Source organism: Sceloporus occidentalis, unplaced genomic scaffold (assembly GCF_023333645.1).
Source record: "Sceloporus occidentalis isolate IW3139 unplaced genomic scaffold, rSceOcc1.0.p SCAF_1, whole genome shotgun sequence".
In the NCBI taxonomy this organism is placed as follows: domain Eukaryota; kingdom Metazoa; phylum Chordata; class Lepidosauria; order Squamata; family Phrynosomatidae; genus Sceloporus; species Sceloporus occidentalis.
The window spans coordinates 121594953-121611261 of NW_028316981.1; the positions used below are offsets into that span (position 1 = coordinate 121594953).

At 40.3% G+C, this 16309-nt stretch overlaps 1 protein-coding gene across 6 annotated transcripts in view; it reads right to left on the reverse strand.

The window, feature by feature from the left end:
* The window catches only part of RNF222 (ring finger protein 222), a 77858-nt gene that overhangs the window by 56428 nt on the left and 5121 nt on the right, over positions 1–16309 (reverse strand). Inside the window, exons 2-9 of one of the 6 annotated variants that reach the window (XM_089533886.1) lie at positions 6962–7027; positions 6816–6869; positions 6530–6586; positions 6376–6435; positions 6209–6268; positions 6046–6108; positions 5870–5944; positions 940–5686 (exon numbers count right to left, since the gene is read on the reverse strand). The exons of 1 other annotated variant lie outside the window; for it this stretch is intronic. In XM_089533886.1, the coding sequence (XP_089390012.1) occupies positions 1113–5686; positions 5870–5944; positions 6046–6108; positions 6209–6268; positions 6376–6435; positions 6530–6586; positions 6816–6869; positions 6962–6983 (4965 nt within the window). In that variant the 5' untranslated portion in view covers positions 6984–7027 and the 3' untranslated portion in view covers positions 940–1112. Of the gene's footprint in view, positions 1–939; positions 5687–5869; positions 5945–6045; positions 6109–6208; positions 6269–6375; positions 6436–6529; positions 6587–6815; positions 7028–16309 lie in introns of those variants that run through there. 4 more of the 6 variants (XM_089533864.1, XM_089533856.1, XM_089533875.1 and 1 more) reach the window with 4 other exon arrangements.

A 16309-nucleotide genomic window follows, 5' to 3' on the forward strand; every position in this document is an offset into this window, starting at 1 on the left:
GATGAGCCCTTTAACTGTTCTAACTGATGGCTAGGGACCAAATACATCTTTTCGGCATATTCCATTACTGCCTAGTTAAAAGGCTGGTTATCAGGGGTACAGCAAAGCTTAACAGCGGTCCAAGAAAACCCCCAGACTGCTTCACCAAGACTTTTTTCCTTCTCAGCGAGACTCGCTTGTTACCCAGGGTTTTAATAAGATGGCGCCTCTTTCTCAGTACACGCACCTGATGAGGAGATAAGGGAATGTTGCCTTTTAAAGCGTTCAGGGCTATTTCTGAGATGGCTGCAACCAGGTCATTTGAGGCTGTACATAAAAAAGCTTTCCTCTGGGGTGGGGGCATCTTAATGAGCAGTTTTAAGAGAGCAAGGTTTCTTTTCACACGCCCGGACATGTTGACCCGAAGGGGGTGGTGGGAGCAATATGATGTGGGAATTAAAGCTGAAGCCTTTTGTAACCACTGGCACCTTTCTTCATGGTATACACTACAGGCCAGTCTGGAGGAAAAATGCCCGTTCGTAACCTGTAAGATTCTGGGGTGTTAGTCTGCAAATCAATAATCAGGTAACCAAAGGGTTTGCTTGTTGCATCCGCAAAGGCTTCCATGAAGAATTTAGTGTTCCCTGGGTACATCTGACGAGCTAAAGTTGCAATTTGTAATTTATCCCTAGGGTTTTTAAACAGCACCATGTATTTTGCATTTAAGCTGATGGTCCGGAAGCTTTTTCCCTTGCAGAAAATATTTTGTGTGATGAAAAAAACACTTAGGTTCCTGTGATGAACGTGGACTGTAAACAGTCTTTCAATATTTGAAGTATCACAAGACTGCATTAGATCGTCTATCACTAAGAACTTTATTTTTTTCATGGGCAACAAATCTTCATTATCAAAGTTATCAGGCATACCCTCTACAAATTGAATAAAAGGGTATTTACATAGCAGTTCTTGGTACAAAGGTTGCCAGCAGCTATAACACCACAAAATTTTCTCAGGTTGCACTGAAAACAGACTGTGAGCGTTATCCAACATCTTTTTTACAAATACAGTTTTTCCACAGTTGCTCGGTCCTGCTAGAATAGCTGAGAAGGGGTGTTGCCACCGCGTAGACATATTCAATAACCGTAAGGGAGAGTCTTAAACTCTTCAGTAATCACTCTCTTGTCATAAACCACTCTTTGAGTTTTCTTTAGCTCTTTTGTGTGGATAGACCACTGACGTTTATTTCTAACAATCCCTTGTTGCTGCACCACTATTTCATGAGCACCTCCTTTCTCTCTGTCTGAGGTGTAGTCAAACACCAGGTCCTTCAGACTGTCAAAATTAATTTTTTCACAATTAGCGACATTCAGTGTGATCCCTTTGACCTTCAAGCACGCTGTACCCCCCGAAAGCTTGTACCCGTAGGTTTTGGGTCCAGCTGATACATATTCTGTGATACGTTGATCTGGGGGGATTTCACTGGTGAGATCGCCCAGGTAATCCCCAAGAGGGGGGGAAAATTCTCCCTCTCTACTCACAAAGATGACACTATCTGTATCATGGTACAGAACTCTCTCTTGAAGCTTATCTAACAAAGAATAAAGTTCAATTCTAGCATAAGCGGTTGTAAAACAGGCAATGAACTCATTCTTTCTACCTGCGGTTGTTATGCGGTCAGCAGAGTTTTTCCAGGACACACAAACAGCCTCTTCATCAATGAACTCAAACATCGAAACATTGTAAGCATCAGAAAATACAAGATTGAAGAATTCATCAGGATCCCTCACCACCTGTGTGTTAGTCAGGTTCGTTCTCTGGCCAAATTTTCCCCACAAGGAATTTAAAAACAATTTGGCAATCTGCCGCTTTGCAGGATTAACAACGATTTCTTCCCTGCGCAAAAGGACCCCCTCTTTTTCCTCAAAATCAGCTATGTATTTATTTTTGTCTTCTTCAGTAACACACCAGTGGGGAAATCCTGATGCCTCCTGTTTCTGGCGAAGATGTAATTTAATATATTCTTCAAATAAACCCCCTGACCGGCGTTGAAAGTTCCACACTTCATAGATTTTCATCACCTTGTAACCCTTTTCTATAGCTACATTCAGCTCTGTAGTACACCAAGTTCCCAACAAACACCTTTCCTCATCTGTATGATTGCAGGGGTCCTGCTGGCGATGTTCTGCACAAGTTGCACACAGTACAAACATGAGCTTTCCACCGATTCTACTGGGCAAAACAGGAAAGAACAAACCACGAGGGGGCAGTATTTTAAGCTTGGCTAAGCCAAAATACTCTGAGAGCGGTCGAAAATTCTCATAAATGATTTGAGGGTGTCCAAGAGGATATACTTTAGTTTTGTTGACATAGGGGTACAGACTGGTAAAATCATAATACTTAATTTCCTCACCCTCTTTGGGCTTGTAGTACAGACAGATAGCGTTTGTACGACCACCAAAGAGAGCATCCCTGGCCTCTAAGGCAGGTGGAAATTCAGCTTCAGCAAGAAATTGCTTCAGATGCTCATCTGTTTTTTGCTGGGCTGTCCACTGATGTTCCCAGATTGACCGGACCTCATACCCTCTGCTTTTCAGTTCAGCTGCCTTTTGCTGGGTAGCATTGTAAAGAAACTCAAATGTATTCCCCAGAAGCGAGTTCCAGCCGTCTGGAGAATAACATAAAGGGCAACCATGCCAGTAACAGCCGTTAAATTCAAAGGCTGTCTCTTTATTTTCTATGACAGCATAGCCATCAAGATAATAGTTGCCGACTTTTACTTCTCCACCATTTAGGGCATGCTGAATCTGAATGTTCTCTTTGTGTTCAAGGTACGAAAGCCATTGGATTGCAGGGGTTGAGAATCGCTTGCAATAATTATGGTACCTATCAGGCTGGGGAACTGCAATCTGATCTTCCTCTAGAAAATTAAACTTGTACATCGCAAAACACACACTAGCCAGGGTCGGGTACTGTAAAGGGTCTATGGCTACCCATCCTTTCTCCCCTGTTTCTGTCTTCTTGTACACTTTTGTCAGATTAATGATCTCATGTCTATATTTGGCACAAGCTTGTGCCAGAATATTGACATCTTGCTGGCAATAAAAGGCCAGCTCTTTCTGCATGTCAAAGGTTTTTGTTTTGTTGTCTTCATACCATGCTAAAAAAGCCTCCTTTGCCCCAGGCATCATGGTTTCCACACCGTAATCCTCAGGTTTAGGCATAGGGCCGACATAATCCCAGTTTTCAGGGGTGTTGAAAAAATGAGGGAAATATCCCTTACATTCATCAAAGCCCAGGGCCTTTGGGAGTCGTGCTAGAGCCATGGGTAGGTGACTAAGTGAATCAATGAATTTTAGATCTACACCTTTCACTTTTACACATATCAGTTTACCCCCTTGAGCAATAATATCAACGTCCACCTTTTCTTTGACCAATTCTTGGAGGACAAAATAGGAATCATACCCCTTTGAATTGTGGGCTATAAACGTGGTACCCCCAAATTTGCCATCAGTTATGAATGTCTTGATAAACTCAGACATGCAATCCTCCCCCTTAAATTCCCAAGTCTGTCCTGCAGGGCCCCACTCAGGCTGTAACACCTCATTTTCATCACGCAGTTTTGCATGATTAGCTTTTCCTTTCTTACCACCCTTATTCTTCTTTTTACTCATTCCCCCGTCATCCTTTAAACACTCCACAGTTTCCCCCTCAAAGGCTTTGGCAAAACAGTAATTAGGAACATGGACACCTGTACCCTGGTGGGTTTCAATATCGAAAAAGATATACTGGATTGATGTTTTTGGATATTTTATAGGGCGCATGTAGCACAGATGTTTAGTATCCTTTAGGATAGGACCCCAACAAAGTGTGCACAGCACCCCTCTACATTCGCTTTTATCATGGTCAAATGTGACATAACGGCCACACTTCTCACAAAAAGTTTTAGGAACACATCTGACTTTTCCTTCCAAGGCTAGTTTTCTATGCCTCCTTAAGCAGGCCCCGGATCTACAGTTTAACTTACACCTAAAACATCTTTCCATTTCATCTACTTTAGAAGCACAATCACGTTCTTTACACAATCTGCAATAGTAAAGGCATGAATGATTGTGGGTAAATAAAGTATTGCATATTAAACAGAGATTCCTCTTTCCAAACAGACCTTTCACATTGAGGACTCCATAAAAATGATCTTCATGTAGCAAAACCGTGTATGTTTCTGGATATTGGATTTTCTGTGTCTTAAAAAGCCCCCAGCCCTTGTCAGAGTAAAGGGCAACATGGATGTTACACTTTAAATGCTCTTCAACAAATGAAATATCACTAAGGGATACTTTTTTCTGGTCAGACCATCCCAGCTCTTGGTGTAATTTAGCAGCGTCTCTCAGCATTTCTACATCTGTGGGAACCTGCTTAGCCATTACTGCCACAAGGCTTGCAGCAAAACATAAATTAGTGCCTAAGTTAGTAGGATCCACCAGATGCTGCTTCTTTTTAGCAATAATTGAGCTGTAAGGTATAGAATCTATAGATCTGGAACGGCCCCCTCCTTGAGGAGCTCGCACAATAGTGATAACCAATCGGAGTGTTCCCTGTGCACAGATGTCCATATTACTCTGCAGGAGGTTACTTATGTGAGATAAAAAATCCTCAGCATTCATAAGATCCCTGACTCTTTGCACTGAAAACAGAGGGTTTGCTAAACCTGCATCTTGTAGTCTTAGTTGGATAAAATCCCCAGGCCCCGCTCTAAAAATTGCCCGATCCAGAACCTCTTGGATAGCCTGATGGACAGCAGCTATAGCCTCTGAATATGATCTGATATGTTCTAAATTGACAAATCGGAATTCTTCTGCAATATTGATAGCCTGATACCTCCTGTTAAACCATTCCCAACCTCTAACCCTTTCTGCAAAGACATGATTTTCTGGAGGTGGGGGTGGGGGTGGAGGAGTGGGAGGGGCGGGGGGTGGAGGAGTAGGAGGGGCAGGGGGTGGAGGGGTGGGAGGTGCTGGGGGCAGGTCTGGAGATGGAGGAGGTGTTGGAAGTAGATTTTGGTGTTCACCTTGGAGGTTATTTGGAGGCAGGCCTGGAGGGCGTGGCAGTGGCTGAACTGGAGGGGGTGAGGGGGGTGGGGTCGGGGGAAAGGGTGCAGCTTCGGGGCTGTTTGGTGGTGGGGGTGGAGGTGAGCGTGGGCGTGGAGGAGTGGGAGGGGCTGGAGGTGCCCCTACACCTTCAGAATGTTGTACAGCAGCCTGAGAAGCCCTATGTTTACGTTTTTTCTTTGCTCCCTTCCTAGATATAACAAGTGTCTTTCTTGCTCTGTTTAATATTCTAATAGCTCTTTTTCTCCAATACATCATTTCTTTGATAGACTTTTTTCTTTTTCTGCCCTTTTGACAATTAGAACTTCCCCCACCTACTTGAACATTTTCAAAGGGTGTGTCACCACAGACCACATAGTTACAGTATTTTTTAATGGCCTTCACAATAGCCTCCAGATCTGCACGTGTACACTGTGAATTAGCTGCAAGCCTATTCAACGTGTCGCGATGTATCCGCATTTGCTGTGCGGCTCTTTGTAAATGAATAAAACAGTCAGATATTGTCTTGTACTTGAAAGCAAATTCTTCAAGAAGATCCTCATCATGTTTTTGTCTCTTGGGAGGTCTGCTCTCAGGGTCTTCTCCCTTTTGAACTTTATTGTCTAAAGAAGAAGAAGAAAGGTATCAGTAAATAGGGTCCCTACTCCATTTGTAGCACACACTGTATTCAAACATGGAAAGAGCAACCATTTAAATGGTGTTTTTCCCTCATTATATCTTTTCCTGTAAAAGAAATATTGGGCATTTCAAGTACAGTAATAATGATTTTAAATGCACATACTCACCAAAGATCTTTCTTTTCTTTCCACTTGGTGTCAGAGTTTCAATGGAGTTCTTGTCCAGAATCTTAGAGCTGCCTGCTGAAAGAGCAAGGGAAATAAATAATAAGAATAATAATAATATTGCAATGAACTAGACCTTTCAGAGACTATACATGTTATATCCTTAAACCCACACCCACCTGCGTTCTTCAGATCTCTCTGTTCACTTGTCCTTATGGTGTCCTTAAGTTTAGAGCTGCCTGCTGAAAAAGCATGGAAAATAAATAAATAAATAATAATAATAATGCAATTACATAGACCTTTCAGACACTATACATGCTATGTCCTTAAACCCACACCCACCTGCATTCTTCAAATCTCCCTGTTCACTTGCTGTCAAGAACTTGGGCTTAGAGCTGCCTGCTGAAAAAGCATGGAAAATAAATAGATAAATAAATAATAATAATAATAATGCAATTACATAGACCTTTCAGACACTATACATGCTATGTCCTTAAACCCACACCCACCTGCATTCTTCAAATCTCCCTGTTCACTTGCTGTCAAGAACTTGGGCTTAGAGCTGCCTGCTGAAAAAGCATGGAAAATAAATAATAATAATAATGCAATTACATAGACCTTTCAGAGACTATACATGCTATATTCCCAAACGCCCATACTCACAAAAAGCCTTTCTTTGATTTTCAGCCCTCAAGGTCTTGTCCATAACTTCTGAAAGAGCTAAGAAAATAATAATAATAATAATAATAATAATAATAATGTTAACTAAACCTTTAAATGAAATATATGATAGTCTTCAAAAACACGCGCCAGAATCATTTAATTTTCACTTGGTTTCATGGCGTGCTTAGAGGTTTAGAGATGCCCGCTGCAAGAACTGATGCACATTAGTAGGTTCTTCATAATACACCTTAACCATCCTCCTATAAAATATATAAATATAACTTACCGAAATCGGAATCATCACTGTCCACATATTGACAAGCCTTTTCTATGCCCATTCCTAATAGGAAAGGAGGGGTGCAGTTTAGCATCAGGCACATCTTGGAACCTCTGTAATTTTCCAAGGTTAACCCTAAAAGAAAACCTCTTTACCTGTTTGTTTTGATGATGCCATGGCGTTTGTTTCAAAATATATGTCTCAGAAGCTTTGAGATAAATCTGAAAAGCATATACAACATTTTTACCAACAGCAGTGTAAAGACAAATGGGTAGTGCTGCGCTGAATGTACAAGGATAAGCTTGGGGTCATATCCTGGGGAAATGACGCACTCTTATCTTCAGGGTAACATGTTGAGACATGTTAGTACACATCCAGGGATCATGCGCAGTGTCATTTTGTAAAAACAAAGAGTGTGTGTTTGTGGTGAATTTGGCCCGAAAGCCGGTGGTGTGTCTCTCATAAAACCATTGTTCCTTTGCAAAAAAGAAAAACTCTTTGAATGATTAATTTTAAAAGCATCCCTTAAATCAGAAAATAAATGAAAAGAAATATAAATATGCACAGAGTTAATAACAGAACACATTTTACACACAGAATGCAAAATCAGAGAAACAAGAAAAGTTCTGTTACCTAGGCATAACTCAGAGAGAGAGGCAAAAATATCCTTATACAAAATAACACTTAATTTAAATGAAATACATTGCACTTTAAAAGCAACTCTTAAATAAGCAGAGAGTAAAAGAAAATTATTTTTAAACACACACACACACACACACACACACACACACACACACACACAGATGAGGGGAACTTAGATCAGAAGACAATGAATGAATACACCCTAACTATGATTTATTTATCAAACTGTCTAATATTGAATGTGTAAGGGCAATATTTTCATTTCAATCAGCAGGGCCCATGTGATTTAAAACCTTTAAATGAAATATTTAAATAAAATTCATTGCACTTTAAAAGCATTCCTTAAATCAGAAAATAAATGAAAAGAAATATAAATATGCACAGAGTTAATGCATGAACACATTTTATAAAAACTTTGAACAAGAGCAAAGTCACACACACACACACACACACACACATAATAATGATGATGCTTTTTAAATCATAGCAGCACAGAAAGAGAGATTAAAAACCAAAGTTTACACTTTTAAACAGTTAGGCAAATAATAATGATTACACAAACCTGCCTATGGTTTATTATTGATCTGACTAAATTGATAATGCAAGACATATTTTGTTTCATAAAAAACATGTAGGGAGAATGAATGCTTGGAACAGTGTTATTTTAACAGCGGGGTGGGGTGGGGGTGGGGGCATGTGCCTCTGAATAAACCCATGTTTTAAACTTTGAAATTTTAACTTTAACAGAATATATATATATATATATATATATATATATTTATATATGCACAGGGTTATTAGAATAACACGTTTTAGAAAAACTTTTAAGAAGAGCAACACAATAATAATAATGATTTAAACAGAAAGGAGCAAGTTACACAGAGACAAAGAGTCTTTAGCAAAGATGAGAGGAGGAAGGGTTCACTCCTTCACAAACCCCTCTTTTGATATAGACAGATAGACTGTGCTTGTCAGAGAAGGATGCAAAAACAACATTCAAGTGGAGGAAGAGACAAAAAGGTTGAGACAGTGCCACTCTGTCTAAGCACACACAGAGTGTCTGTAGAGCTCAGAAAAGACACACAGAATGCAAAATCAGAGAAACAAGAAAAGTTCTGTTACCTAGGCATAACACACAGAGAGGCAAAAATATCCTTATACAAAATAACACTTAATTTAAATGAAATACATTGCACTTTAAAAACAGCTCTTAAATAAGCAGAGAATAAAAGAAAAATGTTTTTACACACACACACACACACACACACACACACACACACACACACAGAGAGGGGGGGGGGCAAAGTATCTTTGCAGACTTAATTTTTATGAAACACATTAATGAATTTTAGTGAAACACATACATATAGTAGAGAAACACAAACAGGTCCTGTCTATGTTTTAAAGTTACTGCATGGACACCTTTTATAAAACTTAGAATCATAGAATCATAGAGTTGGAAGAGACCACTTTTAACAAAGCAACACAGAGAGAAAGAGAAAAAATAGAGAGAGGGAGAGGGAAAGAGGCAAATATACTCACCCAATTTTCAGATGTATATTTAAGACGAAGCACCTTTCTGCAGACAGTCAAGTGTCGAGGAACTTGCTGTGTTTAAACCCGAAAAGGCCTATCTTTTATAGGATTTTGGACACTATCTGACATACCAGACCTATAACTTAAATTATAGACATCCCTTGTCACGATTCTTTTGAAGTGCCAGAAAACCAGTCGTGCAAAACCAGATACTTTTTGACGTGCCTCTTTGAAAGGCAGGAATTAAGTTATGTTAAAACAGAATTCACACATCACATTTTTTCTTTGCCAGAACACCAATTTCATTTTTCATGAGTTCTAAAGACCAAGACTTAACATTTGGCTGCACTGAAAAACGTTTATTGGCAGATTTCATAGAATATATGACCCTCTCTTTAATTCCTTTAATTAAAAATTAAAGTACTTCGGCAAACTCTAGGCCCCTCCAAAAATTCTTTGCTGTAGGATGAATAGACTGTTATTATGAACATCTGATGGTATTAGCTCCAAGGTTCTTGGAAGGTATTGAAATATGTCTTGTTTTCTAAACATTTAAATGGTTTAGTTTCTAAAAAGGTGTATATATATATATATATATATATACTGTTTTAGAACCATATTTCTTAAAAAGTACAAATTACAAGGAGTATGTAGTTTCCCCCAGTAGGGGTCATCTTTGTGACACAAAGATTGTTCCTTCTGCTGAACTGCTTTTCACAAAATACAGGTGTCCCAAAAAACAGATCTTGCCATAAATTTAAGAGGGTCTGTTCGAAATGGTCAAGATTCTTGCACGTCCTTCCTTACGATTTATCGTACAAACACATACCAGACAGGTCCATTCTGTCTGGAAATCTTATCTCCAAAAACAGATCTGACCACCCATGCCACATACATGAGGCGAAATCGCAATGTGGTTTCAAAAAGGCATTTATTTCAAGACTTTTATTTCAAGACATTGAAATAGGTTTTTATTTCAGATTGTACATATTGTAAAATTGCCTTGTCTGAATGTTTCAACAGACATTTCAAACATAATTTGCGTGTTCAGATTTAGTTAACTTCTGTAATATTTTGCAGATTTGGTACAATATAGTCCATAGTTGCAGGAAGAATGACCCCTTTTCATTAAATTTATGGCTGTTATTATGAACATCTGATGGCATTAGTTCAAAGGCTTTGGAAGTATTGAAATATGTCTTGTTTTCTAAACCTTTAAATGGTTTAGATTTCTAATAATTCTAATTAACAGGCATTCATAAATAGTACTTGTGGGTTAGAAATTATCACCCACACAAAAGCAAAACCATTATTTCATAGGACTAAAGAAATATTCTTTATTTGTGACTCTGATGATTTGCAACCTATGGCCCCCTTCCCTGCAAAACTTAGGGGTCTGTAATAGAGAATTAACAATGCATTCTAAAATGTTCCTAGATATCAATAAAACCAGCTTCCAAAATCATTTTCCAGCCACCTGAGGCTGCTTCTTGCCAGTGAGAAACAATTAGTTCCTAATTTTTAGAAAGATTTTAAATATGTCTTGTTTTACAACCACATTTCTAATAAAGTTATTATTACAGGCATTCATATGCAGTATTTGTGGATTAGAAATTATGAGGCACACAGTCCTCATTGACACCACAAACACACGCAGAGTAGAGAGACAAAATATTTTAACACAGCCAGCAAGAAAGGTGTGGTTCAGCTCAGTTTGTAGAATAACAGTTTTCTTCATAGAGCACAATTCTCTAAGCATTTGACTCTCTGCAAAAGGTTTTATTTGCAGGTTTGCTAGCTTTAATTCTTTTAATTAAAAGGCTTTTGATGCCCTTCTGCTGCTAGCTTTAATTCTTTTAATTAAAAGGCTTTTGATGCCCTTCTGCTGAACTGCTCTTCACAAAAAACTGGTGTCCCAAAAAACAGATCTTGCCATAAATTTAAGAGGGTCTGTTCGAAATGGTCAAGATTCTTGCACGTCCCTCCTTACGATTTATCGTACAAACACATACCAGACAGGTCCATTCTGTCTGGAAATCTTATCTCCAAAAACAGATCTGACCACCCATGCCACAAACATGAGGCGAAATCGCAATGTGGTTTCAAAAAGGCATTTATTTCAAGACTTTTATTTCAAGACATAAGAACAAATCATAGAAAGTTCTCTTTGTTTCATTACAGTTTCAACATATTGTAAAATTTCCTTGTCTGAAGGTTTCAATAATGCTTTTAAGACATCCATAGCATGTTCAGATTTACTTAAAATCAAAACAGTATTTAATATAGAATCAATACCTTTCTTTGTCAAGATCATATGATTTAAACTGTAGGATACTACAATGATCATGTGTATTAAATTTTTAAAGCAGATTTTAGAGCATATCTCTCTCACATATTTAGAAAGAATCTTTTTATCCCTTTTTATACAGGAATGGAATTCTAACGATTGCTGTGCAGTAGATTTACAAGCAGAACAATTTTTTCCTAATTGTGCATCGACTAGTTTTCTTATAACCACAAAAATGACGCTTCTAGAGATAGTTTTCATAGTCCACCATCTTTTGCTGGGCGGTATTGTTGCAGGTTCCAGGCTTTGCATTCTGATGTCTGCAGATTCAGTAGTAGGCTGCAAACTTATATTACAAGGACCTTCGATGTATTTTGCAACGTCTTGACAGCTGTGTCTTCCAGGCCTCTGTAATTTAAAAACAATCATTATTGATTTTGATCTCCATCCATGAAGCCCCAATTTAAAAAAAGGTTTGGGTTTTTACCTGCCTGGTAGCTTTCTCAGAGTCCAAAACAGCATGAAGCCCCTTAGAATCTTCTGGTGCACAATTCTCTTTGTCAGCCATACTCAAGGGTACAGGGGGGTCACGGTCTCCCGCTTCCATGGCCTCTTCCATCTGAGCGGCGGGTTTTGAAAGTACTGCGCCATCCGGTTCGTCAGGGCTCTGTGGAGTGTCGGGTACGTCCTTCTTCTCCTTCTTCTGGAGAACGGATTTTAAATTGCAACCGCAATCACACTCGAGTTCTGAGGAATCGTAAATGAAATCCATAATGTTGGGTGTCTTTTCGGGCTCTTTGGATTCCTTTCTAGGCCAAATATTCAACGCTCCGGGAGGGTCACTAAAGCCCGCAGACCCGTGGTAGTTTGGCCAGGATGGTATTCTGGTGGGTTTGATTCTCCGGCTTGTAGAAGGTCTAGCCAAACGCTGTGGGGTGCTCGGCGTCTCCATGTTGCCGGCGCAGAACGTGTCTGGGCATGCATAGAATGGCCGCTTCTCGATACGGGCTAGAGCTCTCTTCAGCCAGCCTACTGGTTGGCTAGCGCGGCCCACGTGGCTCTCCTGAGATCAAACCATTGGTCAGGGGGTCACGTGATCTCAAGGGCGGGGGTGAATGGGAACCCCTGGGTCAGGGGAGGGATCAAGGGCGGGGCCAAAGGGTCATAAATCATTCTTGGGGCATGGTCAGGGGCGGGGCTAAAGGGTCATTAATCATTTTTGGCGGGAGTATTCATGGGCGGGGCCAAATGATCATCAATCATTCAAGGGGGCGTGGTCAGGGGCGGGGGCCAAAGGGTCATAAATCATTCAAGGGGGCGTGGTCAGGGGCGGGGCCAAAGGGTCATAAATCATTCAAGGGGGCGGGGCTTAAGGGTCATCAATCATTTTTTGACAGGAGCTACCCCTATATACTACTTGTGCTGTGTGGAAGTGGCACAGTGGTTAGTAAGCAGAAAAATCCTATACATATCTACTCAATTGTTAAACCTCATTGAAATCAATGGGGTTTTCTCCCATATAAGTAGGGATAGGATTACAGTCCCTGAAATCCCTAAAAGCTACTCAATGACAGTTTCTTATGATATGTGCTACATTTCGGTACCGGCACCTGTATACACCCATATATGACATCAAGATAAATGGAATGTGCCCAAAGGTCAGCACTTTGCATTGTAAAAAACACATGAGTTGCATGTGGAAAAAAAGACTAGGATCCCTCTTCAATGAATATTAGAGGGAGCGCTGACAATCTACCCATGCTGCACACTTCATGTATTTCACACACTTTGCCAAATGCCTTGAAATAAATTAGCACCTCTTTTGAAAACAACAGCACAAAGCTAGAAGAAATGTGAGAAAATCAATTTGAATTCAAAATCAATTACAGTCGTCCCTCCGTTTTCACGGGGGATCCATTCCAGACCCACCCACCCCCCACAAAAATGGGAAACTGCCAATATTCAAGCCCCATTGGCTTGAATAGCAGCACACACCCCATTTTGACCCCCTCCATTTGCCGCCCACAAACAGGCAAGGGACACGGACTCCAAGTCCACGAAAATGGAGGGCCGACTGTATTTCCGAATGCTGTGAAAAGTTCCTACAATGAAGATGGGTTTTGCCATGAGTACAACTTGAAATCTGCAAACAAATCAGAACAGAACCACCAGTTATGGAAACAGGCTTTCGTCCATTTTACACAATTTTTCTGGACTTGCTACTTCTGAACTAGGAACATTTATCAATGTGTGTATTTTATTTTGGCTTCAAATGTTTTATCTTAACAATTGACCTGATTTGCAACCTGCTTTCTGGACAAAGTAATACGAATTAACTGTAAGCTAGAACTGAATGCTTCTAATCTCCTTCTCTCACGCAGAGGAGGGGAGGAGGGAGCATGTAGGACCAAGCCTCACTAATGTTCACATCCAGTTCTCCTTGGAGGAGAATGCGACCTCTGACTACATCATTTAATTGCACAAATGCCATCTATTCTTGCCATATTAACATTCTCACAAATGTGATCAAACCTCCAGGGTTTGAGCCCATGTTACTTTGTGATTCTGATGTGCACATATACACCAAATTAAGAGACAATATGTTGTACTCAGTGGTGTTTGATGTTGGAATGGTAACTGCAAATGCAAGGAACTCTGCTTTCCACTTCATGTAATTCTCGCTGCCCTGTCTCCATATCTATTTAGAGGATTAGGAGATCCTCTGAAGTATACTTGGAGACATAAAGAAAAAGGCTCTGGGAAGACCACCTGTATGATGCAACACATACTCCAGTGTAAAGGCCCTAAAGAGTCTTATGTGAAACAAACAATAAATATTCTGGAATAAATCCGCTTTCTGGTTCCTGATCAGTGGTGCTCAGAGCATATTTATTTGGGATGATATCAGTGAGTGCCAGCAGCCCACATATCATCAAATGTGGCTCCATTACTATCAAGTCAATGTCATCATATGCATGTAGGTACCTTATGTCAAAGAACTTGAAGTGCTAATAGCAAAATCTGAACATCATCATCATTATTATTTTGACTGAGGAAATAATTATATATCAGTCCTTTGTGTGGACTCTGCCACTAGCATTGGCCTCAACATCTCAGTTCTGGCTAAAAGGTGGGAATACAGATAATGATAAAAACAATTATGATAAGGATGACAATCACACTGGAGCAGCAAAGACAATCTTGTTGTGGAGGCCTGTAGTATGAGCAGGATGGCATTAATTCAAAAAAGGCAAGGTGTAGCACCCCACCTTAGATTATGAAGGGCTGATGTCTCTATGACATCCATGTCTTGTTTGGGATCTTATAACAGTACATCTGAGAAGAGGGCGTGGGAGACTGTGCAGGCATGGCTTAGATTTCACCCTTACTCATTATTTTCAGATGTGATTTATTTATTCCTATTCACAGCCTGTTGACAGCCAATATGGCATAGTGGTTTGAACTCTGGAGACCAGAGTTCGAATCTCAGCTCAGCAACAGAAACTCACTGGGTGACCTTGGGAAGTCACACTCTCTCAGCCTCAGAGGATGGCAATGGCAAACCCCCTCTGAAGAAACTTGCCAAGAAAGCCCCATGATAGGTTAGGGTCACCATGAGTCAGAAACAACTTGAAGCCACACAAGAAAATCAGCCAGTTCCTACCAGACAAGCATGATACTTCCGCTCAGAATGCTCACATACTGTCTGAATTTTTCAAACATTAAATTCGCATAAAATTTAAAGAAGTTACTTTTGCAACTATAACTTTCAGACAGCATGACCTCTAAAGTCCAAATAAAATAACCTTCCAACTGCATTAAAATAGGTCATTGTTTACAACCTAGAAATTACTTTTTTGTTGTCATGCATAGGCACATAATTTCTTTCACGCAGCACTCCAATACCAAAATGCCTTAACACTGGGCTTTTTCAATTCTACTAGAATTTAGCTGCAAGATCCAGTTGCAAATTCAGGTTGGGGTAAAATGGGTATCTTTCTGTACCTGACACACCAAAAGAAAAGCAGGTATCGTACAGAGCCTGCATATGTATAGATGGATAGATTATACTCACAGCAGTGATAGCAGGCTGTGAAAGATGTCTAGTTGTTCATCTTCCCAGACTCATTCATTCCTTGAGATAAAACACCCACCCCATGTGCATTCCCATGTGACTGAAACAGAGAGCGCAAAAGCCTTGTGAGACTTCCTGACCCCAAATTTCATGAGACACTCCTTAGTCTCTGCTCTCAGGCCCCTCCACACCCCCATCGCCCCACCTCCAACCCCATGAGACAAATCTCACTTCAATAGAGTCTATTATGTCTCTTTTCTTCCCTCTTCTTTTCAATGGATGACTTGGTTTTGCCTGGGAAGCACAGCCCCACCACAGCTAAAGGAGAGCACTGGCTGCTGAGTGCATGGAAGAATTAATGCTAAGTGACTGTGCCTTTGTCAGTCTAAGGACTCCAGGCCCATCAAGAATGCCTGGGAACAACTGCAGATTACAACAGGGTGCAAGCAAAAGAAATTAAAAAAAAATACACACATCAAAACAAACATCGACTTTAAATCAGTGTTAACCAGACAGGCAGCCCCTATAATGCAAGTTTGGAAACAGGGGCCCCAACACTGTCTCTTTGTTAATTCCATGAAAGCCCTGTCAGTATTGGACAAAGACAAATTTGCAAGGGATGTTGCCATGTGTCAGGTGCAGCAGCTAAGAAGGGGAATGCAGGGGAAGTGAAGTGAACAGAGGCTCAGCAGAAAGAGACACATGCCATTGGACTATCATTCCCTTGGAGACAGCTCATTCTACAACCACATTCTTTAAGAGTGTTTCAGTCCTACAGTCCCAGCTCTCTGGCAGGCCAGATGGTCAAGTAGAGGAATTTAAGGGCAGCAATGGGCTAAGAAGCATTCAGGAATGCTCCTCTGATCATTACAACATGATGAGCAATCTGTTTCATTGACACCTGTCTTTTCAGACATTCATACTTCTTTGATTTAGCATAAGAGTGGGAAAACTCTCTCATTC